Genomic DNA, 23,804 nt, shown 5'->3' with positions numbered 1-23,804 from the left:
GACACGGTACACATCACAAGGCCTTTTTCTGAAGGACAGCTGGGTCCCCGCCCTTCGTGGAGTTGAACTCAGGGGGAAACTGAGTCCCTGGGAGGGAAATGCACTTTGCCCAAGGGCCCACAGCTCAGCGGGCAGTGTCTCACCTTCCACTAGATCACACCTTTTGAACACCCACCATTTGAGGGAGACAGGCTTACCCTGCCATGAGCCATTAACCTATGAGGGATGGTTGACCATCTCATAGAAGAAGACTGGGGAACGGGGCCTCAGGACGAAGCGGAGGAGGTTTGGGGGCAAGGGGTGGGGGGGCAAAAATCAGGGAAAGTTAGCCTGATTTGGGGTCTGGATTAACCAGAGGGAGGAGATGGGGAATACAGACACTGGATCTAGGTGGCACCCCCCTACTGGGGAGAGGGGTAAGGCAAAGGGAAGCCTGGCACCTGAGGAGTCTGGACTTCACAAACCTCTGCTGAACATTGGCAGAGAAAGAGAATATGCCCAGACCAACAAGTAATCCCTAAGGCTGGCCCAAGGGTTGAGAGTTACACACACACTCACACACTCACACAGCTCTTCTTAGGTTGAACTGATCCCCAAATCATGCACCATAGGCCCATCCAACTTCCAAACGCAGTTTCATATCCAAGGGTTCATTTAATCCCAATATCAACCTTCAGAGGAGGTATTATTATAATTCTCACTCAAAAGAGCAGGAGACAGCATCTCAAAGAGGTGAAGAGCATGCCCACCTGGTAAGCAGGAGATCCAGCACTGATACCTAGCAGTCTTGATGCCAGCATCTGTACTCTAAACTGCCATATTACAGCGCCTTATGGGCCAAATACCTTACAGCAAATACCTTAATGAATAAGATACAGTTCTGTTGCTTGTCACAAATCCCCAATCTCTTCAACATCAGTGTCTACACAAGGAAATTCTTTTAATCACAATTATGCCTGATGCATTATATTTACATCTAATATGCCCTTGTCCTCATTTTCCACTCAAAGAAAGTGAGGCTCAGAGAAAAGTGACTTGGCCTTATCACCTAGAAAGTCAGTGGTGCAGCTATAGATCCAAGGCCAGAGCCTGTTCCTTGAAGAACAGGAGATCTGGCAGGGCGCAGCGGCTCACACCTGTAATCCCAGCACTTTGAGAAGCCGAGGAGAGTAGATCACCAGAGGTCAGGAGTTTGAGACCAGCCTGGCCAACATGGTGAAACCCCATCTCTACTAAAACTACAAAAATTAGCCAGGCATGGTGGCACATGCCTGTAATCCCAGCTACTCAGGAGGTTGAGGCAGGAGAATTGCTTGAACCCGGGAGGTAGAGGTTGCAGTGAGCCAAGATCATACCACTGGACTCCAGCCTGGGCAACAGAGCTAGAGTCCATCTCAAAAAAAAAACAAAACAACAACAACAACAAAAAAAAAACAGGAGATCCAAGAGATCCCCTGAAACCTGCCTTTGTTCCCTGCTCTAACCTAACCACCACCCCCTCACACCCCTGCAACAATTTTTCCACTAGAGGGCAATAAAAAATCTTGAAAGCTGCAGTGGGGTAGAAGAGTTGCCCAGAGGCCTGGCCCTCAATTCTAACACCCTACTCCCCTGGCCTCCTCTCCAAAGCTCCTTGACAGTTTGGGTCTATCACACTCTCTGAGCCTTAACATCTTCCTTCAAGCAGTGACCATCTCCAGCTAGGGTCCTTACTCCCAGTTTCAGCAGAGGAAACTGAAGGACTGTGACTTGCCCAAGGGGAGCCAAGGCCTCCCCCAGCTCATCTGCCTCCTTAATGTCACAAGGGGCCCAGGGCTAGACCATATGTGGCTGAGGCGGGGAGCCCAGGCTCTGTCCTCCAGTGTGGCATTCTCGCTGCGCTTGTGGGGAGCCTTCAGCTGCCCTACCTTGTGAAGCCAGAGACCTGGGGTTGGGGACCCTGAGGATTAGGTCTGGGGCTCTAGCTGCAGGAGCCTGGCTGAGATCCTTCATTGCCTAGGGGGGGTCTCCTTGATGGGACTTACTCAGGACCCCAGGGGATCGGTTTGGAAGGGGCAGTCCTATATAGGGGTTAGGGATGGCAGGGCCAGAGGTCCCAGCCTCTGGCGAGGGGCATTCCCTGGCCTCCTCTGCCCTGGTCCCAGTCCTTGGGTACTGAGAGGGAGACTACAACAAGGAAGCACTAGGACAGTCTACTTACTCCTAAGATGTCACTCATCCTACAACATTCATCATAAGACCAGTCGCACCCAGAGCCGTAGTGAGGCGGGTGAAGCTGCAGATAGATAGATGATAGATAGATAGATAGATAGATAGATAGATAGATAGTTTTTTTTTTTTTTTTACAAGAGTGTCTCTCTGTTGCCCAGGCTGGAGTGCAATGGTGCAGTCACGGCTCACTGCAACCTCCGCCTCCTGGGTTCCAGCGATTCTCCTGCCTCAGCCTCTAGAGGGAATCCCAGCCTGTAGCTGGGACTACAGGCGCGCGCCACTATGCCCGGCTAATTTTTGTATTTTTGGTAGAGACGGGGTTTCACCATGTTGGCCAGGCTGGTCTCGAACTCCTGACCTTAGGTGATCCACCCCCCAGCTCAGCCTCCCAAAGTTCTGGGATTACAGGCATGAGCCACCGCGCCCGGCCGATAGTTATATTAATCCTTTCTTTCATTTATGGATCTCAGGAAAAGGGCAGACTTGGTCGGGAGAGTAGACCCACCAGAGCTTCAGATTCCAAAGCCCTCCGGGTCAGGGTCACTGCGGCAACCAGAGCCCCAGCCCTCTGGTCTCGCACGTCACTGGAGGATAGGGGCTGGGCCACGGGAGGGCGGGGCGCGCCCTCTGGAAGGCGCGGAACTGCTGTGCGAGCCGAGCGCGTTGCTGCCCGGAGGCTCCTACGCGACGGCCCGCCGGGCCCGGCGCCGGAAGTGAGCTGTTCCGAGGCGCCGCCGGGAGCTGCCACGTCCGAGACCTGGAGCAGCCACCGCCGCAATCATGGTGAGTGTTGGTACTGAGGAGGCCTAGCAGGGTGAAGGCCACGGTCGCGGCCTTCACGGGTTCCTCGGCCGTCCTGAGTCCCAAATCCCAAGCTGGAGCCGTTCAGCTCCCCTCCACCGCTTAGAGATTTGGGGGGCTCTGGCCCCGTCCTTGCGGACCATTCCGAGGGGAGTCCAGAGGTGAGGCCGAGGAACCTCCCTGACTTTGCGGGGCGCGCCGCTCCTGCGTCTCCTGCCAGTCTCCCTTCCTTCTTTTCGGTCAACAATTGAAAACAAGACGAGGAACAGCAGAGTAGCTACTGTATACCGAGCCCTCAGCATTGTTCGTAATCTCAGCCTGCTAACAGCCTTGTGAGGAAGGTGCTATTCTTCTCAACACTTTACAGATGAGGCCACTTGAGGTTCGGAGACGTGGAGCCTCTTGCACAGCTGCTGAAGTGGTAGTAGAGCCGAGATTTGAACCCTCCTAACCATTCCTTTCTGCCGCCTACTGCAGCTCCCAGCAGAGATGATTGAACTGTTGCTCGGGGTAGGGCCCCCAGGTAGGATGGGCACCTCGGGAAACGTAAAGATGGCCTGAACGACCCTCCGAAGGCAGGGGCTCAGGGTTTTTTAAGTCTCTGTGGCATCTGCAGTGTACATTCACTCCACACTTACTCCTTGAGTGAATGAATGACTGAAGGAGAACTAAAGAATGGAAGTATCTGGGCTGAGCCTGGAATATCTAGTACATGCATTCTTTTAGAAACATGGGTGTGCCTCAGCAGCAGGTTTGAGGGAACCTGCAGGAACCTAGAAATCAGAACACTGTGTTAGGTGTAAATCACTCACCTCTGGCTCTTCCACTGCAGGTTAGAGTTGAGGCTTTTATGCTCTGACATTCAGCTCATCCTAAATGAATTTTTAACTCATTATCTGATCTCAAAGAGGTGAATTATTTTGAGTGCAGGTGTTAACAGGGACCAGATAATACCAGGTCCCTGGGAAGAAGTACTCTAAGAAGCTCTCTCTGTCTTTCTCTCTCTCCCCCTCCCTCTCTCTCTCTCCCTCCCCACCCTCCCTCTCTCCCCGCTCCCTCTCCCTCCCCCCTTCCTCTCCCTCTCCCTTTCTCTCTCTCCCCCTCCCTCTCTCTCTCTCCCCACCCTCCCTCTCTCCCTGCTCCCTCTCCCTCCCCCCTTCCTCTCCCTCTCCCTTTCTCTCTCTCCCCCTCCCTCTCTCTCTCCCCGCTCCCTCTTCTTCCCCTGCTCTCTCCCCGCTCCCTCTTCTTCCCCCCTTCCTCTCCCTCTCCCTTTCTCTCTCTCCCCCTCCCTCTCTCTCTCTCCCCGCTCCCTCTTCTTCCCCCGCTCTCTCCCCGCTCCCTCTTCTTCCCCCCTTCCTCTCCCTCTCCCTTTCTCTCTCTCCCCCTCCCTCTCTCTCTCTCTCTCCCCGCTCCCTCTTCTTCCCCCGCTCTCTCCCCGCTCCCTCTTCTTCCCCCCTTCCTCTCCCTCTCCCTTTCTCTCTCCCCCTCCCTCTCTCTCTCTCCCCGCTCCCTCTTCTTCCCCCGCTCTCTCCCCGCTCCCTCTTCTTCCCCCCTTCCTCTCCCTCTCCCTTTCTCTCTCTCCCCCTCCCTCTCTTCTCTCTCTCCCCGCTCCCTCTTCCTCCCCCCTTCCTCTCCCTCTCCCTTTCTCTCCCTCTCTCTCGCCCTTCCTCCTTCCGTCCTTTTCTCTCCCCCTCCCTCTTTCCTCCCCCCACCCCGCCTTCTCTCTCTCTCTCTCTCTCTCATTCAGAAGCGTGGTTCATCAACCCTGACTGGTGGGTGAGAGTGGTTAGAATTAAATGCTGATTATTTCTAAGGTCCTTTGGTAACCTGGTTGAAACTACCTCTCAGTAAACTTTCTTCCTGAACCTACTTAACCACAGCTTTACAGAACTCAGTGTAACAACTGCTTTACATTCTAGACAGGCAGCCTGGTGGAGTGAAGTTTTGTGGACTCAGCATTAGAAGGTTAGGGGATGGGGCTCTTTTCCCAGCTCTGCCTTGAACTAGCTCTGTGACTTTGGCAAGTGCTTTCTCTTCTCTGGGCTTCTTCATTTCCTTAGTCTGTCGCAGGTCTCTGATTGACTGTGCCCTTGGTACCCTGCCCTCCCCGCCTTCCTGTGCACTTTGTAACCTATACAGCTCGGCACATGGAGGAAACTCCTTATTGTCCTTACTTGCCTTTGCAGACTTCGGGGACCTGGTTTTTAGAGAGTCTAGAATCTGATGAGAGAAGCTGTGCTTACTTGGTGTGTACCTCTTGAACTGCTTTGCAGCCATCCTCTTCCACTGTCTGCCTTTCTGAAAACACAAGTCAAACTTTATACCTACAGGGCTTGTGCTGGAAAAGATGAAATGGGGAAAATGGTAAGAAATGTCTGTTCCACACTGAAACTTCTTTTAAGTCCTCTTTTCTATCCCAAGAATTTAAGAGAATAGTGGTTGAGCAAAGAAAAAAAATAACAGCTTTTGTTCATTTACTTATTCATTCAGCAAATAGTCGCTGAGTTCCTTCTATTTGCAAAGCACTGTGCTGGATGATTTGAGGGGATTTGAAACTGCAGATGACTCAGACCATGGCTCCAAGGAGCTCACCTTCTAGTGGGGAGAAGAAACAGCATAAAGTGTTGTATGTGTTCCTTGCTGAAGATATGCAAGAGAGTCCAGCCATTTGAGGGTTTGAGAATCTTCAAGAAAGGTGATGGATGGCCCTTTTTGAGCTGGACCTCAAAGAATAGATAGGAGGGTGATGACCATGACACCATGTTCCAGCCCTACAAACTGTTCAACTCTGGATCCCAGTACGTGACGGACCAGGGAGCAGCCTCAGGAAAAACTCGAATCAAGTCTCCCAGTCTGAAGTAATAACCCTGTTATGCATAAACTGCCTGGAACATCAGAGGCTCTGTCATCCAGGAAAGGAACACCAGCTGTAGCTCCCTTGGGGTCTCTCCTCAACCTTAAGGGTAGCCAGGACTGCTTGCCATTTCCCCACACACATCAGGCTCTCTCAGACCTCTTTGTCTCTACTCGTGTATTCCCTCTGCTTGGCTGCTTGGACTGGTATTTTCCCCTGTGCCACCTGCAAATTCCTACCCATCATCTAGGGCTCAATTCATGTCTACCACCCCAGCCCCTCAGGCTCCTACAGGACACACAAACCACCATTAAAGAATTTATCTTGCGACGCTAGCATTATTCGCGAGCTTCTCAAGGGCAAAAAGTTCCTCTTATTTGTGTCTGTATATCCAGTTCCTAGCACAGTGCTTGGCAGAAAGAAGGTACTTAGAATGAATGCTTACTGAATGAATGAATGAATGAATGAATGAATGAGTGAACAAACAAATGCAGTCAAGAACTTGAGATGGTTGTATTCTAACTGCCATGAGTTAATTTACCAGTGATATCTTTGGTTCTAGGTGTCAGTAATTAACACTGTGGATACCTCCCATGAGGACATGATTGTAAGTATTAATATCACCCTCCCTGGAGGGGTGTGGACATGGGCATTTTTGTGGGAGGGAAGCAATTTGGGGTTTTCATTACCCCTTTCTGTTGATCATTCATGGATCCAGGGTGGCTTTGCAGTGGTTGCCTATCAGCCTGTAATCTCGGGGTATGGCTAGGCTCCCTAGCAGTGCCCTCTGAGTTGTCAGGACTGTGGCAGTCTAATCACTCTCTGCTGGGAGGAAGCTGGGAATAATTTGTAGTACTAGGCTGTCAGTCTTCCAGCCAACACAATAACCTGCTCTCGGATGAAGGCTGAGTGGGTACGGAGGTTTGACGATAGTCTTCCCACCTGTCTTCCTCCTGCTGTCACTTCTTAGCCCCACTGGAAAGGGGGGTGAAAAGAAGAGAGTGTAGAAAGATGACTCAATACAAAGGCAGAGGGCAGCCACAGTGAAAGCCCCAGGCAGAGCCCAGTCAAACCACCAAGACAACAGGCCAAACAAGACCCTTTGAACCAGAAGTCTGCACTCAGGGCACTTCCTGAGAGGTAAACACAAGGCTCAGTATAAGAGGACAGGGCTGCAGGAGAAGGTCCAGAGGTTAAAGTCTACAGCAGGAAAAACACAGACTCTGCTTCATTCAGGGCCAAGCAGCCTTTGAGCAAGACCCATGACAGCTGGCTGACAGTGTTTCATGTCAGGGTTCTTGCCCTCACAACCTGTCCACCAACAGTTGCTTTTGGGTTTCTGAGAGGTTGTCTGGTCCCAGAGTTGTATATGTTCTCTGGATTCAGTCATGAGTGGTCTAGCTGTAAGACCACACCTCCTTGGAGATAGCATGGAATCATGGGCAGGAAGACCCAGTCTGAGACTCCCTAGCCAATATCTTAACTTTTCTGAGCCAGCCTCAATTTACTTACGGGAAAAATAATGGATATGCTACCTACTCGTATGAGTTTGGTTTGAGAACTAGATGAGGCCAAGTAGTAATGACAAACATTTGCATGCTCACTGAGTGTCAGGCCCCATGCTAAGTAGTTTTCTTTTCTTTTTTTTTTTTTTTTTTTTTGAGATGGAGTTTCGCTCTTGTAGCCCAGGCTGGCATGCAGTGGCATGATCTCAGCTCACCGCAACCTACGCCTCCTGGGTTCAAGTAATTCTCCTGCCCCAGACTCCCGAGTAGCTGGGATTACAGGCGTGCGCCACCACTCCCAGCTAATTTTGTATTTTTAGTAGAGGCAAGTTTTCTCCATGTTGGTCAGGCTAGTCTCGAACTCCCGACCTCAGGTGATCCGCCTGCCTCAGCTTCCCAAAATGCTGGGATTACAGGCGTGAGTTTTCATTCAATATCTTGTTTAACCTTCATAACAACTGTTGAGACAGATGCTATCTTTAGCCTTATTTAAAGATAAGGGAACTAAGGCTCATAGGATATTGGTAAATAATAAAGATAAGGAAACTGAAGCTCAAGGAGATGAAGTGTTTTCAAAGTTTGCACAGCAGGTAAACTAAGGAGATAGGATTTAGATCTGAAAGGTACTATGTCCTGCCTCCTTCCACTGAGAAGCATGAGAAGTGCTTCAGAAACACTCCTCTACTGCCTGCCCTCCAAGAAACCAAGGCCTGATACAGTGGAGGGAGTTCCCAAAGAAAAATCAGGATGTGTTCCTTGCGTAGGGAGGTGAGAATTCCCATCTGAGCCAGACAGAATGAGTGCCTTTGAATGGGCATAATTGCCCCTGGTGGCCATGGGAGTGCAGCTGATAGTCCTGAAACTCCCAGGGTGGGACAGCTGGGGAAAGTGACATCCATTGGAATAGGCAGGGCCAGCAAGCAGAAGGGACCAGGGTGTTCAGTGGTGCAGGAGGCATGGTGCCTCAGAGTCCATCACCCTGCGGACAAGGATCTGCAGGTAGGGGCCAGGCCTAGTTCTGCATGCTCAGTCAGCATCAAGGAATTCGGTTCACAAGTGGTGAGAGCAGCGACACTTAAGGCATTGTGTTCCTTGGGTGGAAAGTCTGGGAAGCTCTGGGCACACTACTAGGGAAAAGGTCGAGCAGAAACCCCAAAACAAAGGTCCACAAAGGATCCAGGGCCAGGGCTGGAAAGAGCCCAAATATCTGAATGGAACCCTGTGTCCAGGCCAGAGCTGCATCACAGAAGACCTGACTGGGGACTCCAGGCAGTCAGAGGCCCACTCCTTTGGCCTGCTCCCATGCATTAGCATCAGGTGCTAGGGCTGAGCTGAACCCAGGGGTATTCCCCTTTAGCCCACAGAGCCTAAGAACTGAATAGGGCCTGAGAGGATGGAGGAAGAAGAGGGCAGCTAGGCCAACTTTTTTTCTCCCATACCCACCCTGCGGAACAGGAATGGAAGAGCCCTTCCCTGAGGTGTGTAAAGGGTCTGTGACACCAGCTGGGCATGGCTTGCTTTGTCCATTTCAGACAGACACTGCCCATAGGTGAAGTGAGAATGTCCACATGCTAGCTTCCTGCCTGAGGGTGATGATACTTTGAGATCAGATTGATTTCAGGGAGATTCTGGTCCAAACTAGACTCTGTGTAGTGACAGCCCTCACCCCACCCACCCACCCACCCAGCCTGCAGGCTTCCCGAGCTGTCCTCCCTTTGCAGCACGACGCCCAGATGGACTACTATGGCACCCGCCTGGCAACCTGCTCATCAGACAGGTCCGTCAAAATCTTTGATGTGCGCAATGGAGGGCAGATCCTTATCGCCGACCTCAGGGGGTAAGTGCTGGCGAGCCCAAGGAAGGGCTCCAGGAATGGTGTGGGTTCTCAGGCCCTGCTTCAAGCGTGGGAGCAAAGCATGGGAGCCCAGATTCAGAGCAACCCCAAAGCACATTTAGCGGAGAGGACGCTGGGATCCCAGCCAGCCTGGCTGTCCTCAGCGGATGTCCCCAGGGATGATGCTGTTAAGGGCACAGGTGGATACAGGTGTGAATCTCAGCTCTGCCACTTTATATGTACCCACTAGAAGACCCTGGGCAAGTGAGTCAGTTTCTCTCTCAGAGCCTTCTTCTGCTCATCCTCAAAATTGGGCCAATGCTACCTCCTATCCAGCTAGTGTATGCAAGGCCCTGACACAGGGCCCAGGACACAGTAAGTCTTTAGTGCAGGCAGCTACTGCTACTTTTAAAAGTGGTAAACAGTACCATTTCGTTCAAGTTTAGCCAGTATGACCTAAAGTGTCACAAAAGCATCACCGTAAGAATAATGTAAGAATGCTATCATTTTATAAATCCCATTGTTCTGCCTATATGCCCGTGGCACGTGTTCAGTGATTATTTACAAATGTTTGACCTGCCCTGCTCCCTACTGAGATTCTTGAGGAAGTCCTGGCTCATTTTTATGGCCACATCTCTACTGCTTTCCCTCAGCTCACTGCCTTTCACGTATTTGTGGGTTTGCCTGGGTGCCATGGATCTCCAAGGGTTCTGTGAATAGAGTTCAGGGGTTGATGAATTGGGACAGGGGAAAAAAAATGCATTTTCAGTGACTCTGATATCTAGCATTTCCTTCAATTATGGATGTAGGCCAGAAACTTCAGTAGTATTTGTAGTGCCTGTCACTTTGTCACCAGTAGAAGTCGCAGATATTGTCATCACACATCACGGTTACTTAGCTACCTCAAAATACCACTTATGCTCATCACAACTTTGAAATTACAGTGGTTATTAGACCTGCCGCTAGGGTTTGTTGCTTGAAGTGTTAACAAAGAAGTACATGCATCACTATCTCATAAATTGCTTTATAATATTTTGATAACAGGCTGGGCAAGGTGGCTCACGCCTGTAATCCTTAACACTTTGGGAGGCTGAGGTGGGAGGATGGCCTGAGCCTAGGAGTTTGAGGCTGCAGTGAGCCACGATGGTGCCACTGCGCTGCAGCCTGGATGACAGGGTGAAACCCTTCTCAAAAAAAAAAAGTTGATTACTGTATAATTTATAATTGAATTTTCTTTATAAGCCTAGTTCTGTGTGTTTTGTACATTAGTCTGATGAGGGTCCATAACCTTCCCCAGAATGCACAGAAAAGATTAAGAGCCATGACAGGTGGGTGCTCAGCATGTGTTTGTTCACTGAATTAAAAAGCATAAACTAAGTCAGTGTCCATTTGGGGAAACGGGCCTAGAAGCTCCCCCTCTGTCTGAGTGTCAAATGATCAAGTGACTGAGGAGCCAAATCAAGCTTCTCTATGCAGGAGCCCCCCAGGCAGGCAGAGAGCTGCTGCAGTGCAGCGTGTTGGCCAAGGCAGTTATGTTTGCTGTGACTCTGTCCTTTCTGCTGTTTTTCTTACATTCAAAGGATGTGAAATATTGGAGGGATAAAAAAAATTCCCACCCCATTCTTTTTTCCCCTTAGTAAAAACTATGCTAGTTGTTGGAAGATTGAGTCTACTCAGTTTCATTAGCAGCAGCTTTGTAGGGACTGGGAATGTCCTGTTGTCCCAGCCAGAGGGAGGAGGAGACTTGAGTGTGTGCAGCCCACGGTGAAGGAGTAAACCAGGAGCAGCACTAATAGCTAATGGGTATTAAGTGGTTTTTTCTTTCCTTCTACCAAGCATTGTTCCAAACTTTATGAAAGAATTCTTATTGATGTCTCCATTTTCAGGTAAAGAGACAAAGATATCCTTGCCTAAAGTCAAGAGCTAGTGAATGGGAGAATGGGTCTGGTCTCCTAACCACTAACTCTACCATGCTACTCTACCTCTTGAGTGCTAAGGTGCAAAACCTTCCCTGGGCCAGAGAAATGGTCACCGTACAAAGCCTGGCACAGAGCATGTGCTCAGATAGTACCTGTTATCAGGTGAATGGATAAAGATCAGAAGAGAAGGGAAAGACATGCCTTTCAAACAAATTAAAAGAGTAGTGGAAAACATCAAAATGAAACCAATAATGCCTCCTCAGGAAGCTGACCGTCGGGAAGGATGAATAGCAATTCAGTCTACAAATATTTCCTGAACACTTCTGGCTGGAAACCTTGGACCAATTAATGACTATGCTGTAGACAGTACATACAGACAGTGCTGGCTGCAGTCTGGGCAAGTGAGGCTCCTGCCTGGCCAGGACAGGAAGGCTGACCCAGAGGCTCAACTCTCTCTCAAAGGCTCTGTGACCTTAGGTTGCTTAACCTCTTAGGACCTCAGGCTCCTCACTGTCCACTGAGCACCCCTTTTGCCATGGCATTGTATAGTTCTCCCTTTGAAGTTCTTAAGCAATTCTGCCCTGATATATCGTCTCAGGGAGCCATTTAGTTCTGTCCAAAGTAGTGCCTGCAGAGGCACTGTGGGTTCCTCTGGCCTATCTCTCCCTTTGTAGTCATGAGGGTCCTGTGTGGCAAGTGGCCTGGGCTCACCCCATGTACGGCAACATCCTGGCATCGTGCTCCTATGACCGGAAAGTCATTATCTGGAGAGAGGAAAATGGCACCTGGGAGAAGAGCCACGAGCATGCGGGACACGACTCCTCAGGTATACTGAGCTTGGCAGCAGAGCGGGCAAGGGGACCACTGGGTAAAAAAGGACTCTGTCCCGGCTGGAGCCCTGGCTCCCTGCCCCTCGTGGTGCCTCTTGTCTGTCCCTTGAGCTTTGGTTGGCTTTTCTGCTAGTCTGTCCTCAGCTGAGTAAGGCCCTAAGACCTAAAGCCAGTCCAAAGCAAATAAGAAAAGACAGGTGAGTTTCTCTTCAGGATTATTCATTGCAAGGACTACCCTTCATTCTCAGATTGTTTTCCTACCCACTTTTTTGTTAGATAGACTGTAGGTTATGAAATCGTGGTATTAGTAGGTGATAGGGTTTTTTTGTGTCCTCAGTTGACCAAGTTACAGCTTCCCCCGGTGACTCCTACAGTTGTTTGTTGTAGACATTTAGTAAAACAGTAAATCTGTGGAAGGCGGGACCTGGGGCCGCGGTCTCCCTGCTTTGCTCACTGCACTCTCCCTCTTCCCGCAGTGAACTCGGTGTGCTGGGCCCCCCATGACTACGGCCTGATCCTGGCCTGTGGGAGCTCGGATGGGGCCATCTCCCTGCTGACTTACACCGGGGAAGGCCAATGGGAAGTAAAGAAGATCAACAACGCTCACACCGTGAGTCCATCCCCTGCCTTTCGTGCAGTGAGAGCACCTGCCTTGCCCTGTGTCTGCTGCAGCCTCCCTAGAGGGTGGCAGGGGAGGGTCCCCGCTGGACAGTGGGCCGGGGAGTGGTCAGCTGACCAGACATGATTGCTCTAGAGCAGCTTTGAGCCTCTCTGCCCTGAAGCCAGACCAGGCAGGGCTTGGCACTGCTTCCTTGTTGTGTGCTCCCAAGCAGGGGAGCGCTGGTGCAGCAGCAGCCTGCTCACTGCCACCTTAGCTATGGTTGCCTCCAGGTGACATGCCCTGCAGTAGTCATTGGGACCCTGTAGAATGGAGTGGTGTTATTAAAACTTTTAAAAAGTATGTGAGCTATGCATACATTTAAGAAAGATTAATATAAACAAGGTCATTCTTTACCCAACTTTTGGTGAATCAGCGAGTGACAGTGGTCGTGATGTTGGTGGTTCAATCAAGGAATAAATGTTTGCAAAGCGAACATCAATGTCCTACCTCCCACCACCACACAGTTCAAAAACCAACAATAACCAATGTGGGGGGCTCATATGACTAATGCCACATCGTTTGCTGTCATGCATCTGTATGATTATTGGATATTTTATGAGTTTAATTCTACAATAATTTGTATCTATTCTTTTTCTAATCTACTCATTCCAGTTCAGGGTCACAGGTGGTTGGAGCCTGTCCTGGCAGCTTAGGGCATGAGGCAGAAGCCAGCCCTGGACAGGATACCATTCCACCAGAGGAGCACTCACACACACCCCCACACTCACACTGGGACAATGCAGACGTACCATTGAAGTGAACATGCACATCTTTATTGTGTGAAAGGAAACCAGAGTACCAGGAGAGAGCCCACGCAGACACAGGGAGAACACACAGACTCCACACAGGCAGGGGCCCCCGCTGGGAGTTGTGTTTTTTTTTTAATCTTGTCAACATTATAATGAAATGAAATTGAGGATCAGTTGTACATAGAATGAGACAATCTGTGGTCTTTTGTGACTGGCTTCTCCTACTTACTATAATGAGTTCAAGTTTCATCCATATCATAGCGTGTATCAGCACTCCATTCCTTTTTATGGCTGGATAATACTCCATTGTGAATATAGACATTTTGTTTATCCATTCATCAGATGATGGATGTTCTCGGCCTTATGAATAATGCTGCTATGAACATTTGCAGATAAGTTTTTGCATGAACATATGTTTTTAATTCTCTTGGGTCTGTACCTAGGTGTGAAATTGCTGAGTCATATGGTAATTCTGTGTTTAACTTTTTGAGGAACTGCTAAACTGTTTTGCAAAGTAACTGTACCCTTTTACATTCCCATCAGCAGTGTATGAGGGTTCTCATTTCTCCACATCCTCACTAACATATGTCTGTCATTTTGGTTACAGCTGTCCTAGTGAATGTGAGGTGGTATCTTATTGTGATTTTTTGGGTTTGTTTTGTTCTGTTTTTTTGAGACGGAGGCTTGCTCTGTCACCCAGGCTGGAGTGCAGTGACATGATCTCGGCTCACTGCAACCCCCGCCTCCCAGGTTCAAGCAATTCTCATGCCTCAGCCTCTTGAGCAGCTGGAATTACAGGCACACGCCACAACACCCAGCTAATTTTTGTATTTTTAGTAGAGACAGGGTTTCACCATTTTGCCCAGGTTGGTCTCAAACTCCTGGCCTCAAGTGATCCGCCCACCTCAGCCTCCCAAAGTGCTGGGATTACAGGTGTAAGCCACCACACCCGGCCCTTATTGTGATTTTTATTTGCATTTTGCTAATCAAAGATGATGGTGAGCATCTTCTGGGGGCTTTTGGAGAAATGACCAGGAGGGGTTTGCACTCTGTAACACCGAGTGAGTGGAAGCGGCCCACAATAAGAAAGGCTGAAGGGGCGGGAAGAAATCTGAGCTCTGTGATCCTCCAGAGCAAGCCTCTGGGACAGGGCCCCTCAGGAGGAAGAACTGCAGGAAATGAAATCACAGTTGAGCTGGATAGGGACACAGGAAAGGAAGGGTGAGATGTAGACCAGTGTGGGGAAGAGGGACAAAGACAGGAGCTCCTGAAAGCCATCTCCCACGTTTTTTAACACTACACAGAAACAAGGGAGAGTTCTGAGCTTAGACTTTCCTGAGCCTTTCTTACCAGGAAAACTCATCTCACCTAAAAATAACAGAAAAGTATTTGAAGTGAAATTGCATACAGTTGTTATATAAGAAACAAGAATATGCAAAATAACCTCCCTGCAGACAATGAGAGCACATTAGAAAGACATGCCCACATAACCGAGCCAAGCTGTAACCTGCTATTTCAAATCAAGCCAGGTGACATTCTAACAATACAAAACAAGAGAGAATAGTGTAAATCAGCTTTTTAAAAATCAGAAATAAGGTGACAGAACTCAGGAAAGAATTAGAATTAAAAATCATTTCAGAAGTAAAGAAAGACTAAGACGAAATGCAAGTGTCGATGAACACAGCAGATCCTGCCTGAAAAGGATAAACAGTGTGAAAAAGGAAACATTTCAAGAGCAAAAAAATGAAGAGGTAAAAAGGTTTTGACCAAAAGTAAAGACAGGCAGAAAGGTCAGACATATGAATACCAGGAGTCCCTGGAAAGGAAAACAGAATACCAAAAAGTAATCCAGAAAACTTTCTTAAAATTAAAAAAACAAAGATTTGAAACTTGAGATTGAGAGATCATACCCCACACTTAACAATATCAGCCGGGCGCAGTGGCTCAACCTGTAATCCCAGCACTTTGGGATGCTGAGGTGGGCGGATCACCTGAAGTCAGGAGTTCAAGACCAGCCTGACCAACATGGCAAAACCCCGTCTCTACTAAAAATACAAAAATTAGCCAGACGTGGTGGTGCACACCTGTAATCTCAGCTACTCGGAAGGCTGAGGCAAGAGAATTGCTTGAACCCGGGAGTCAGAGGTTGCAGAGAGCCAAGATCACGCCATTATAATCCAGCCTGGGCGACAAAGCAAGACTTGTCTCAAAAAAAAAAAAAAAAAAAAAATCAAGGCCAGGCATGATGGCTCAGCCTGTAATCCTAGCACTTTGGGAGGTCGAGGTGAACTCCTGTTTGAGGCCAGGAGTTCAAGACCAACCTGGCCAACATAGACCCCGTCTCTAAAAAAAAAAAAAAAAAAAAAAAAAAAAAAATTCAACCCAGCATCACCAACAAAAAGATATAATTCTAGTAAAATTATTAGACTTTAAAGAAAATTTTGGGGGGTTCTAGAGAAAAGGAACCTTGTGACTTAAAGGGGAAAGACAATTAGATTATTGTCAGACTTTTCAATAGTACGGATTGGTGCAGAAGAAAAAAGAATAACATGTTTAAAATACTCCAGGAAAGAAAGTGTGATCCAAGGATTTATAACCAGGAAAATTGACTTTGAAGTTCACACAAAGACTTATACACAAAAGGTTATAGCAGCTTTAATAGCCAAAAACTGGAAATAGTCCACATGTCCATCAACAGGTAAATGATAAGTTGTGATATATCCATACTTTGGAAATACTGCGAGCAATAAAAAGAAATGACTGCAATAAAAAGAAATGACTTAACAAAATAAGATGAAGAATAAATTTCAAAATAATTATGCTGAGTGAAAAAAAGAAGAAAAAGGACACACTGTGATTCCACTGCTGTCATATCTAGGAAATGCAGCTGAGCAGGCCCACGGTCACCACGATTGGGGGCTGCAGGATGGGGAGATGGATTACCAGGGGATCCGAGGAAACTTTTGGGAATGATGGGCATGTTCCTTATCTTGATTGAGGTGATGTGATGATCCTACAGGATATATTTTTGTCAAAATTCACCAAATCATGCACTTGATATGCAGTTTATGTCAATTATACTATATCAAAGCTGTTTTTAAAATTAGCTTTTGAGTGTAAAGGATATGAACTACTATCAATATGCAAGAATTCAGGGACTATTGTTTCTAGGAGCCCTTCCTGAGAAATCTACTAGAGGATACAAGTCACACAACTAAAATGACTACAAAGACTTCAGCATAAATATACAGTTACTTGTAGAGAACTAAGACGAAATGAGGGTTAAAAGGCTGGGCCCAGGGCAGGCACAGTGGCTCACACCTGTAATCCCAGCACTTTGGGAGGCTGAGGCAGGCGGATCACCTGAGCTCAGGAGTTCAAGACCAGCCTGGCCAACATGGCAAAACCCCATGATGTGGTTTGGCTGTGTCCCCACCCAAATCTCATTTTGAATGCCCATGTGTTGTAGGGGGTACCCAGTGGGAGTTGAGTCATGGGAGGAGGTCTTTCCCATGCTGTTCTCTTGATAGTGAATAAGTCTCACAAGATCTGATGGTTTTATGAAGGGGAGTTCACCTGCACAGGCTCTCTCTCCCTTTTTGCTGCCATCCATGTGAGATGTCACTTGCTCCTCCTTGCCTTCTGCCATGATTGTGAGGCCTCCCCAGCTACATGGAGCTGTAAGTCCATTAAACCTCTCTTTTTTTTGTAAACTGCCCAGTCTCAGGTATGTCTTTATCAGCAGCGTGAAAATGGACTAATACACCCCGACGCTACTAAAAATGCAAAAATTAGCCAGGCGTGGTGGCACACACCTGCAGTCCCAGCTACACGGGAGGCTGAGGCAGGAGAATCACTTGAACCTGGGAGGTGGAGGTTGCAGTGAGTCAAAATCGCGCCTCTGCACTCCATCCTGGGCAACAGAGCCAGACTCTGTCTCAAAAAAAAAAAAAAAAGGCAGTGGCTCACACCTATAATCCCAGTACTTTGGGAGTCTGAGGTGGGAGGATCACTTGAGCCTACGAAGTTTGAGGCTGCAGTGAACCATGATCTTACCAGCCTGCACTCTAGCCTGGGTGACAGTGAGACCCTGTCTCAATTTAAAAAAAAAAAAAAATTGTTAATAATAAATAAAGAGGAGAATCAGTCATCTTTGGAAAGTGATAGAACCAGTTCAGAAAGAATCAAGCGTTTATCCAGCCTTTCCTTTTTGACCTTGTATTAGTCTGTTTTCTCGCTGCTGGCAAAGACATACCCAAGACTGAGCAATTTACAAAGGAAAGAGGATGGAGAACTCACAGTTCCACGTAGCTGGGGAAACCTCACAGTCATGGCAGAAGGCAAGGAGGAACAAGTCACAGCTTACGTGGATGGCAGCAGGCAAAAGAGAGAGCTTGTGCAGAAAAACTCCCATTTTTAAAATCATCAGATCTAGCGAGACTTATTCACTATCATGAGAACAGCATGGGAAAGACTTGCCCCTGTGATACAATTACCTCCTACCAGGTCCCTCCCACAACACGTGGGAATTCAAGATGAGATTTGAGTAGGGACACAGCCAAACCATATCAGACCTCTATCCCTGGGTAACTGAATAGTTAACGAGGAGAAGTGTCCCTATCTGGAGCATGCCATGCAATAAATGACAAAGAAAGGATGGAATTAGAGTATCACCATTTTGCAAGCCCCAGTGAATTAAGAGAGGCCTGAGTTATTGACAGCTGTTAATATAAGAGACAATCTAACGTGCCTCCTGATGAGAGAACGCACCAGCTCTAGTCTTGCCAAAGGGATCACACCTGAGTCTGTCCAGTCTTGGCTCCAGCTGACAGTTTTCAGGAATTCAGAGGAACATATTGAACTGCATATGAAGCAGCAAAACCCAGACCGAGAGACTAGGCTCTCTTCAGCAGAAAAATTGTAAGGAAAAAAATCAGAGGAGGAATCTGCAAAGTAGGAGATGTAAAAAACATCCAAAAAAATGTTTAATGGACAAGACTAAACTATAGTATCTAGGGGTGCACATTTGGGTGATAAAATGGGGGGAAAATGGGTTAGAAGTTAGGGCAGTGGTTACTTATAGTGGAAGAGGGAGCTGTGATTAGGAAGGGCATAATGACAGGGCTTTTCAGGCAGGTGGCAGAATTTTTGTTTCTTGATCTATTTATAATAAAAGATTTTTCTTAAAAAAAAGCTCCAATGTACCATTCTTTCATGTGTTTAGAAAATGTCCTGTTTCTTAAACTTGTGGGAGTTCTTAATTTCTACTTTTAGCGCACACTGCAGAAAAATGCACACACTGTTGGGATCCTTGAGGGAGAATTCTGAGCAGTGGACCACATGATGAGTGCTTCATGTCAGCCTTCACACACAGTCCAGTCCTGAGAAGCGGAGGGGAGAGGGACAGCAGGCTTGGGTCTGCGGAAGCAGTGTTCTCTTGCAAGGCAGAGTCACCATGTGTCCCATCTTTACAGATTGGCTGCAATGCCGTCAGCTGGGCCCCTGCTGTTGTACCTGGAAGCCTCATAGACCAGCCATCGGGGCAGAAACCCAATTACATCAAGAGGTTTGCATCAGGTGGCTGTGACAACCTCATCAAGCTGTGGAAGTAAGTAGGGATGTGTGGCCTTCTCTTTGAGGGGACACTTCTACCCTTTACCCTACTCACCATGACTCAGCCACACTCGCAAGCAACAAGGTCACCTTTCTTTCTCCCTCCTGCCAGTAAAATACTGTTTTCAATCTGTTGGAGGACATCCTTGAAAAACAACACAACACCTGCTCACCTAATTCCCAACTGTTGGAGCTGACTCTTTGGCTGTGGAAGCAGAGCATTTTCTGGAGGGTTTTTTTTACAGCTGGGGTGAAGGGAATAAAATGCCACAAACTCCATGAATGAAAGAAGAAAGATGGAATCGCTTCTCCACCCCAGGCAGAGCCTGTTGGGTTGGGGAGGAGTTGAGGTGTGGGAACGGCCCCCTGCTGATTCTCTTTCTGTCCCCACTGTTAGGGAGGAGGAGGACGGCCAGTGGAAGGAGGAGCAGAAGCTAGAAGCGCACAGTGACTGGGTTCGAGATGTGGCCTGGGCCCCCTCCATCGGCCTGCCCACCAGCACCATCGCCAGCTGCTCCCAGGTCAGCCCAGGGCCATGAGTATCCCTTGTCATTTAGTCTCGAGTCAGGCCCATCAGCTCTTAGTCTCCTTAGCAGAAAGTCCTCTGGGAAGGTAAAGGGAGAGCAACAGGCACCTTTGGCCCAGAGCACAGGGAGTCAGGTCATTGTGTGGGGAAGTCTTGGTCAGAAGCCACAAGTGGCCTGCCTCCACTGAGATGAGACAGCTACAACAGAACCGGCACCAAGAAGGAGGCGGATTCGGGATGAATTTTCCCTTCTGACCCATGTGAGACTAGGGAGCCGAGGTGCCCAGGTGCATTTCCAAGTGTTCCCAAGCAACGATGGGGTGGGATGGGAATTATAGGCTCAGCTACCGAGCCACCCTTCCCAGACAGCAACGACGGCCAAGGGTGAGCCTTCAGTTATACGCCACCACCCTCGAGGGAGCCAGCTAGGCCTTTCACATCATAGGAACCTGTTTGGTTTGGTTCTAAACTTGAGATTTTTGTGCTTTTTTACTTGTGCCTTCTCATTCTCGGAGCTTGGTTTTTGGAGAGCTCTGCCCATTCAGTTGAGAAGGTATAGACGGCCAGTGGAAGTGACTTGGCAGGCATGAGGAAAACCCCAGAGAAAATCTGAGTTAGCAATGCAGACAGAGTCCACCTCCGAAACCCGGATGAGAAAAGGAATCCAGGAGACTTTTAACCAGTGTGAAGAGACAAACAAAGCTGTGGACGCCCCAGAGGTCCTCGGCTCCCCTTTGAATCCCCCACCCTGTTCCTGCAGAGAGGTGCCGGGTGGCTCTAGACTGGGAGGACATCACAAACGCAGGAGTCTTGACTCCATCTCCTGACTCTATCCTGTTTCTTCCTAGGATGGTCGTGTGTTCATTTGGACCTGTGATGATGCCTCAAGCAATACGTGGTCCCCTAAATTGTTGCACAAGTTCAACGATGTGGTGTGGCATGTGAGCTGGTCCATCACAGCCAACATCCTGGCTGTCTCTGGTGGAGACAATAAGGTACATACCCATTCCCCGTGGCATGGTGGACACAGCCTGTTGGTCTTCAGCCCGCCCACTAGAGAGGGCACTTGACATTCCCATCTGACTGCAGGCTGGGCAGGAGCCTTAGCCAGGACTGCGTTTTGAGTGTGCCTCCTAGTTACATCATTAATGTCACAGCCCCTGAGGTAGTATTAACACGTCCCCCTTTCACAGATGAGGAAAGAAGCTGACAGAGGCGATTTGACTTGCATGGGGGTCCCAAAACTATGAGGTGGCAGAGCCAGTCAGGCCCATCACCCTACTAAGCATTTGGTCACCTCATGGTGATGTTCAGTTAGCTGTGCCAAAAAAGCAAGTGTATAAGAATCCATAAACAGAAGAAGATTGGGGATTTTTTTTGTCCATAACACTGAAAAGGCTTTTTAAAAACCTTTAGAGTTTATGAATACTTGTTATGCTGGTAAGAGGTAGGTACACAGTGGGTGCACTGGAAGAGTTTGCATTTTGCAGCTGAAAGAGTTCTGGAGACCAGCTGCTCAGGGACACAAATGTACTTCACACAACTGGACTGTGCAGTTAAAAGTGGCCAAGGTCATTTTATGTGACGTGTATTTTACAATTAGAAGGAAAAAAGCTACCCGCAGAAAGGAAGCAGTAACAAGCCATAGCCATCTGCCCAGCTGAATTCCCCTGTAAGACAGAGGATCTCTAACGCAGCAGGGTCAGTTCCACGTGGAGTGGCTGTGCTGCGTTTTCAGGCACATCTGCTCTGCGTCTGAAGTGCGAGTTGGTCTGGATTCTGCCAGCCCTTGCTGCTTCTCTCCCTTGCCTATGTTGGTCTTTTACTGTTTCCCAGTGGCCACTTTGGCTCCATGTCTTACCTTTCATTTGTGTGGCTCATGGCACAACCAACACAGGCAAGGCAGAGAAGTAGCTGGTCTCCAGAACTCTTTTCAGCTGCAAAATTGAAACTCTGTACCCATTAAATAACTCCCTTCCCCATTGCCCCTCCCCAGCCCTGGCAGCCACCCTTCTCCTTTCTGTCTATGTGAATGTGACTGCTCTAGGGACCTAGCTAAGTGGAATCATACAGTATTTGTCCTTTTGCGACTGAGTATGTCACTAGCAGTATGCCCTTAAGGTTCCTCCATGCTGTACGTAGCATGTGTCAGAATTCCTTCCTTTGTAAAGCTAAGTAGTGTTGCATTGTATAGACAGCCCACACCCTGTTTCTACATTTATTCCTCCACCAAAGGGCACCTGGGCTGCTGCCACCTCTTAGCTATTGCGAATAGTGTGGCTGTGAACATGGGTGTGCAGATCTTGAGAGCCTCTGCAGGCAGCTTTTCTGGCCGAGGGTCCCTTTCATCTACAGTGGTCCCAGAAAGATCTAGCAGGCCCCCTCTCAAAGCCATATTTCTAGTGAGTGCCAGAGTCAGGACCAGAACCCAGGTTGATGGCACTCAGGGCAGACCAAGGGACCCAGATTGCCTCAAGCAGGCCCACAGTGATTTTTTTACAAGGCTGTAAGCAAGTGCCTGGCTGTGCATGCAATGTTTTGGGGTCCCCGTCACTATGCATTTAGGCTTCTTGCTCTTCTTTATAAGCATGTTTCCTTTTGCTGTCTCCATAGCACCCTTACCTAAAGGACTTAGTATGTTTTCAATGCCAGAGCATTCTGCAGTGTGTTGAGTGAATAGTTTGTCCCTAAAGCAAGAGTTCTTAAAATCAAAATCGTTATTTTCCGTTTTTAATCAAACTAATATATGTACATAGGTTTAGATTGTTTTTGTTTTTTTTTTTGAGATCGAGTCTTGCTCTGTCGTCCAGGCTGGAGTGCAGTGGCGCAGTCTCGTCTCACTGCAACCTCCGCCTCCTGGGTTCAAGCGATTCTCCTGCCTCAGCCTCCCCAGTAGCTGGGAGATTACAGGTGCCTGCTAGTTTTTTTGTGTGTATTTTTAGTAGAGACGGGGTTTCACCAGTTCAGGCTGGTCGCGAACTCCTGGCCTCAGGTGATCCACCCATCTCAGCCTCCCAAAGTGCTGAGATTACAGGCGTGAGCCACCATGCCCGACCTAGATTGATTTTTTTTAATGCAGCCTCCTAATTTTCTCTCCAGGGGCAAACCTTTTCAGCTCTTAGCTATTTCTTCCTTATACAGTTTACTTCAGTGTAGAAACAACATATTGAACTGTTACCTTCCTCTACCACAGTAGTTTTCAAACTGCAGTGTTGTTAAACCTGTTAAAACAGATTGCCAGCCCCACCCCCAGAGCTTCCTAATCAGTTGTTCCAGGCCCCAAGAATCTGCAGTTGTAGCAAGCTCCCAGGTGACCGATGCTCTGGTCTGGGGACCACACTTGGCGAACCCTGCTCCCTGCCACCCCATATCCTCTCGCTGTAGCTCTGTCACAGTTTGCTGAATACAGTATCCTGTGTTGACATCATCATCCACAGCTGCTGTTATTGTTACTTTTTTTCTGTGAGTTTTTATTCCTGGACTCTCATTTTGGTGAGATTTCAGTGGAGGAGGGACATGCTCTGTTCACCCACAAGCCTCTGGGCAGTGATTCTTGATGAGGATGAGGCTCATATTTAGGGCACAGCAGAGGGAAGGGCACAGACCCGTGATAATCTGCTTGTGCACTGACTTGCAGGTGACCCTGTGGAAGGAGTCAGTTGATGGGCAGTGGGTGTGCATCAGTGATGTCAACAAGGGCCAGGGCTCCGTATCAGCATCAGTGACAGAGGGCCAGCAGAACGAGCAGTGACAAGACAGGTGGGGCCTGGCTCCCCACCCGCCAGCTCCAGGACTGCCCCTTCCTGGGCCAACTAACCAAACAACTGGGAAGAGCCCCCAACTCCAACAGGATTATTTTCCCAGGAGGAGTTACAGATGCAGCCACAGATTGATCATCTGCCTTAACATGATCGGAGATGCTTTGTAATCTACTGTCCAGCTGAAAGCACTCATGTTACGAGGAAGAAACTACAAGTGATGTTCAAATCTATTTTAAACTATTTTGGGTCATTTTTATGTACCTTTGGGTTCAGGCATTATTTGGGGGGTTTTGTTTCCAAAGTAACTAAATAAAGTCATATTGCTTATAATTCCTGCTGCGTTATCCTAACCACCCCCCCACTCCACCCCACCCCACCAGCTCAGTTTGACTCTTGTCGGTCCACGCACTAGAACAAACATTCACAAAGGCCATGGCTGTGATGGCCTGGCTTAACCCCACGCACAAAGGTGGCTTGTCACTGCATGAGCATCTCTGATTCAGTTTATACTGAAAGCACTATACTGAAAGCACCATACAG

At 48.4% G+C, this 23,804-nt stretch overlaps 1 protein-coding gene across 3 annotated transcripts; it reads left to right on the top strand.

The window, feature by feature from the left end:
• Positions 1–2,799: 2,799 nt before the first annotated feature.
• SEC13 (SEC13 homolog, nuclear pore and COPII coat complex component) lies at positions 2,800–23,594 on the top strand. Of its 3 annotated transcripts, none has more exons than XM_003826282.5 (10): positions 2,879–2,994; positions 5,199–5,376; positions 6,429–6,473; positions 9,093–9,208; positions 11,799–11,950; positions 12,431–12,564; positions 18,839–18,972; positions 19,375–19,498; positions 20,352–20,498; positions 23,141–23,594. In XM_003826282.5, the coding sequence occupies exons 2-10, from the start codon at positions 5,236–5,238 to the stop codon at positions 23,252–23,254; spliced, it is 1,107 nt and encodes a 368-aa protein (XP_003826330.1). In that variant the 5' UTR covers positions 2,879–2,994; positions 5,199–5,235; the 3' UTR covers positions 23,255–23,594. The 3 variants fall into 3 exon arrangements, with proteins under 3 accessions (XP_003826328.1, XP_003826330.1, XP_054965455.1); XM_055109480.2 differs by having other exon boundaries at positions 2,976–3,535; XM_003826280.5 differs by lacking the exon at positions 5,199–5,376 and having other exon boundaries at positions 2,800–2,994.
• The last annotated feature ends 210 nt before the right edge of the window (positions 23,595–23,804 follow it).

This window comes from Pan paniscus, chromosome 2, assembly GCF_029289425.2.
Source record: "Pan paniscus chromosome 2, NHGRI_mPanPan1-v2.0_pri, whole genome shotgun sequence".
Lineage (NCBI taxonomy): Eukaryota > Metazoa > Chordata > Mammalia > Primates > Hominidae > Pan > Pan paniscus.
This window is presented reverse-complemented; position numbering and strand designations above follow the sequence as displayed.

Coding starts and splice junctions, on each gene's coding strand:
- SEC13 (XM_003826282.5), top strand. CDS start 5,236: ATGAGAGAAGCTGTGCTTACTTGGTGTGTACCTCTTGAACTGCTTTGC. Junction 5,377..6,428: donor AAGATGAAATGGGGAAAATG/GTAAGAAATGTC, acceptor CTTTGGTTCTAG/GTGTCAGTAATTAACACTGT. Junction 19,499..20,351: donor CCATCGCCAGCTGCTCCCAG/GTCAGCCCAGGG, acceptor GTTTCTTCCTAG/GATGGTCGTGTGTTCATTTG.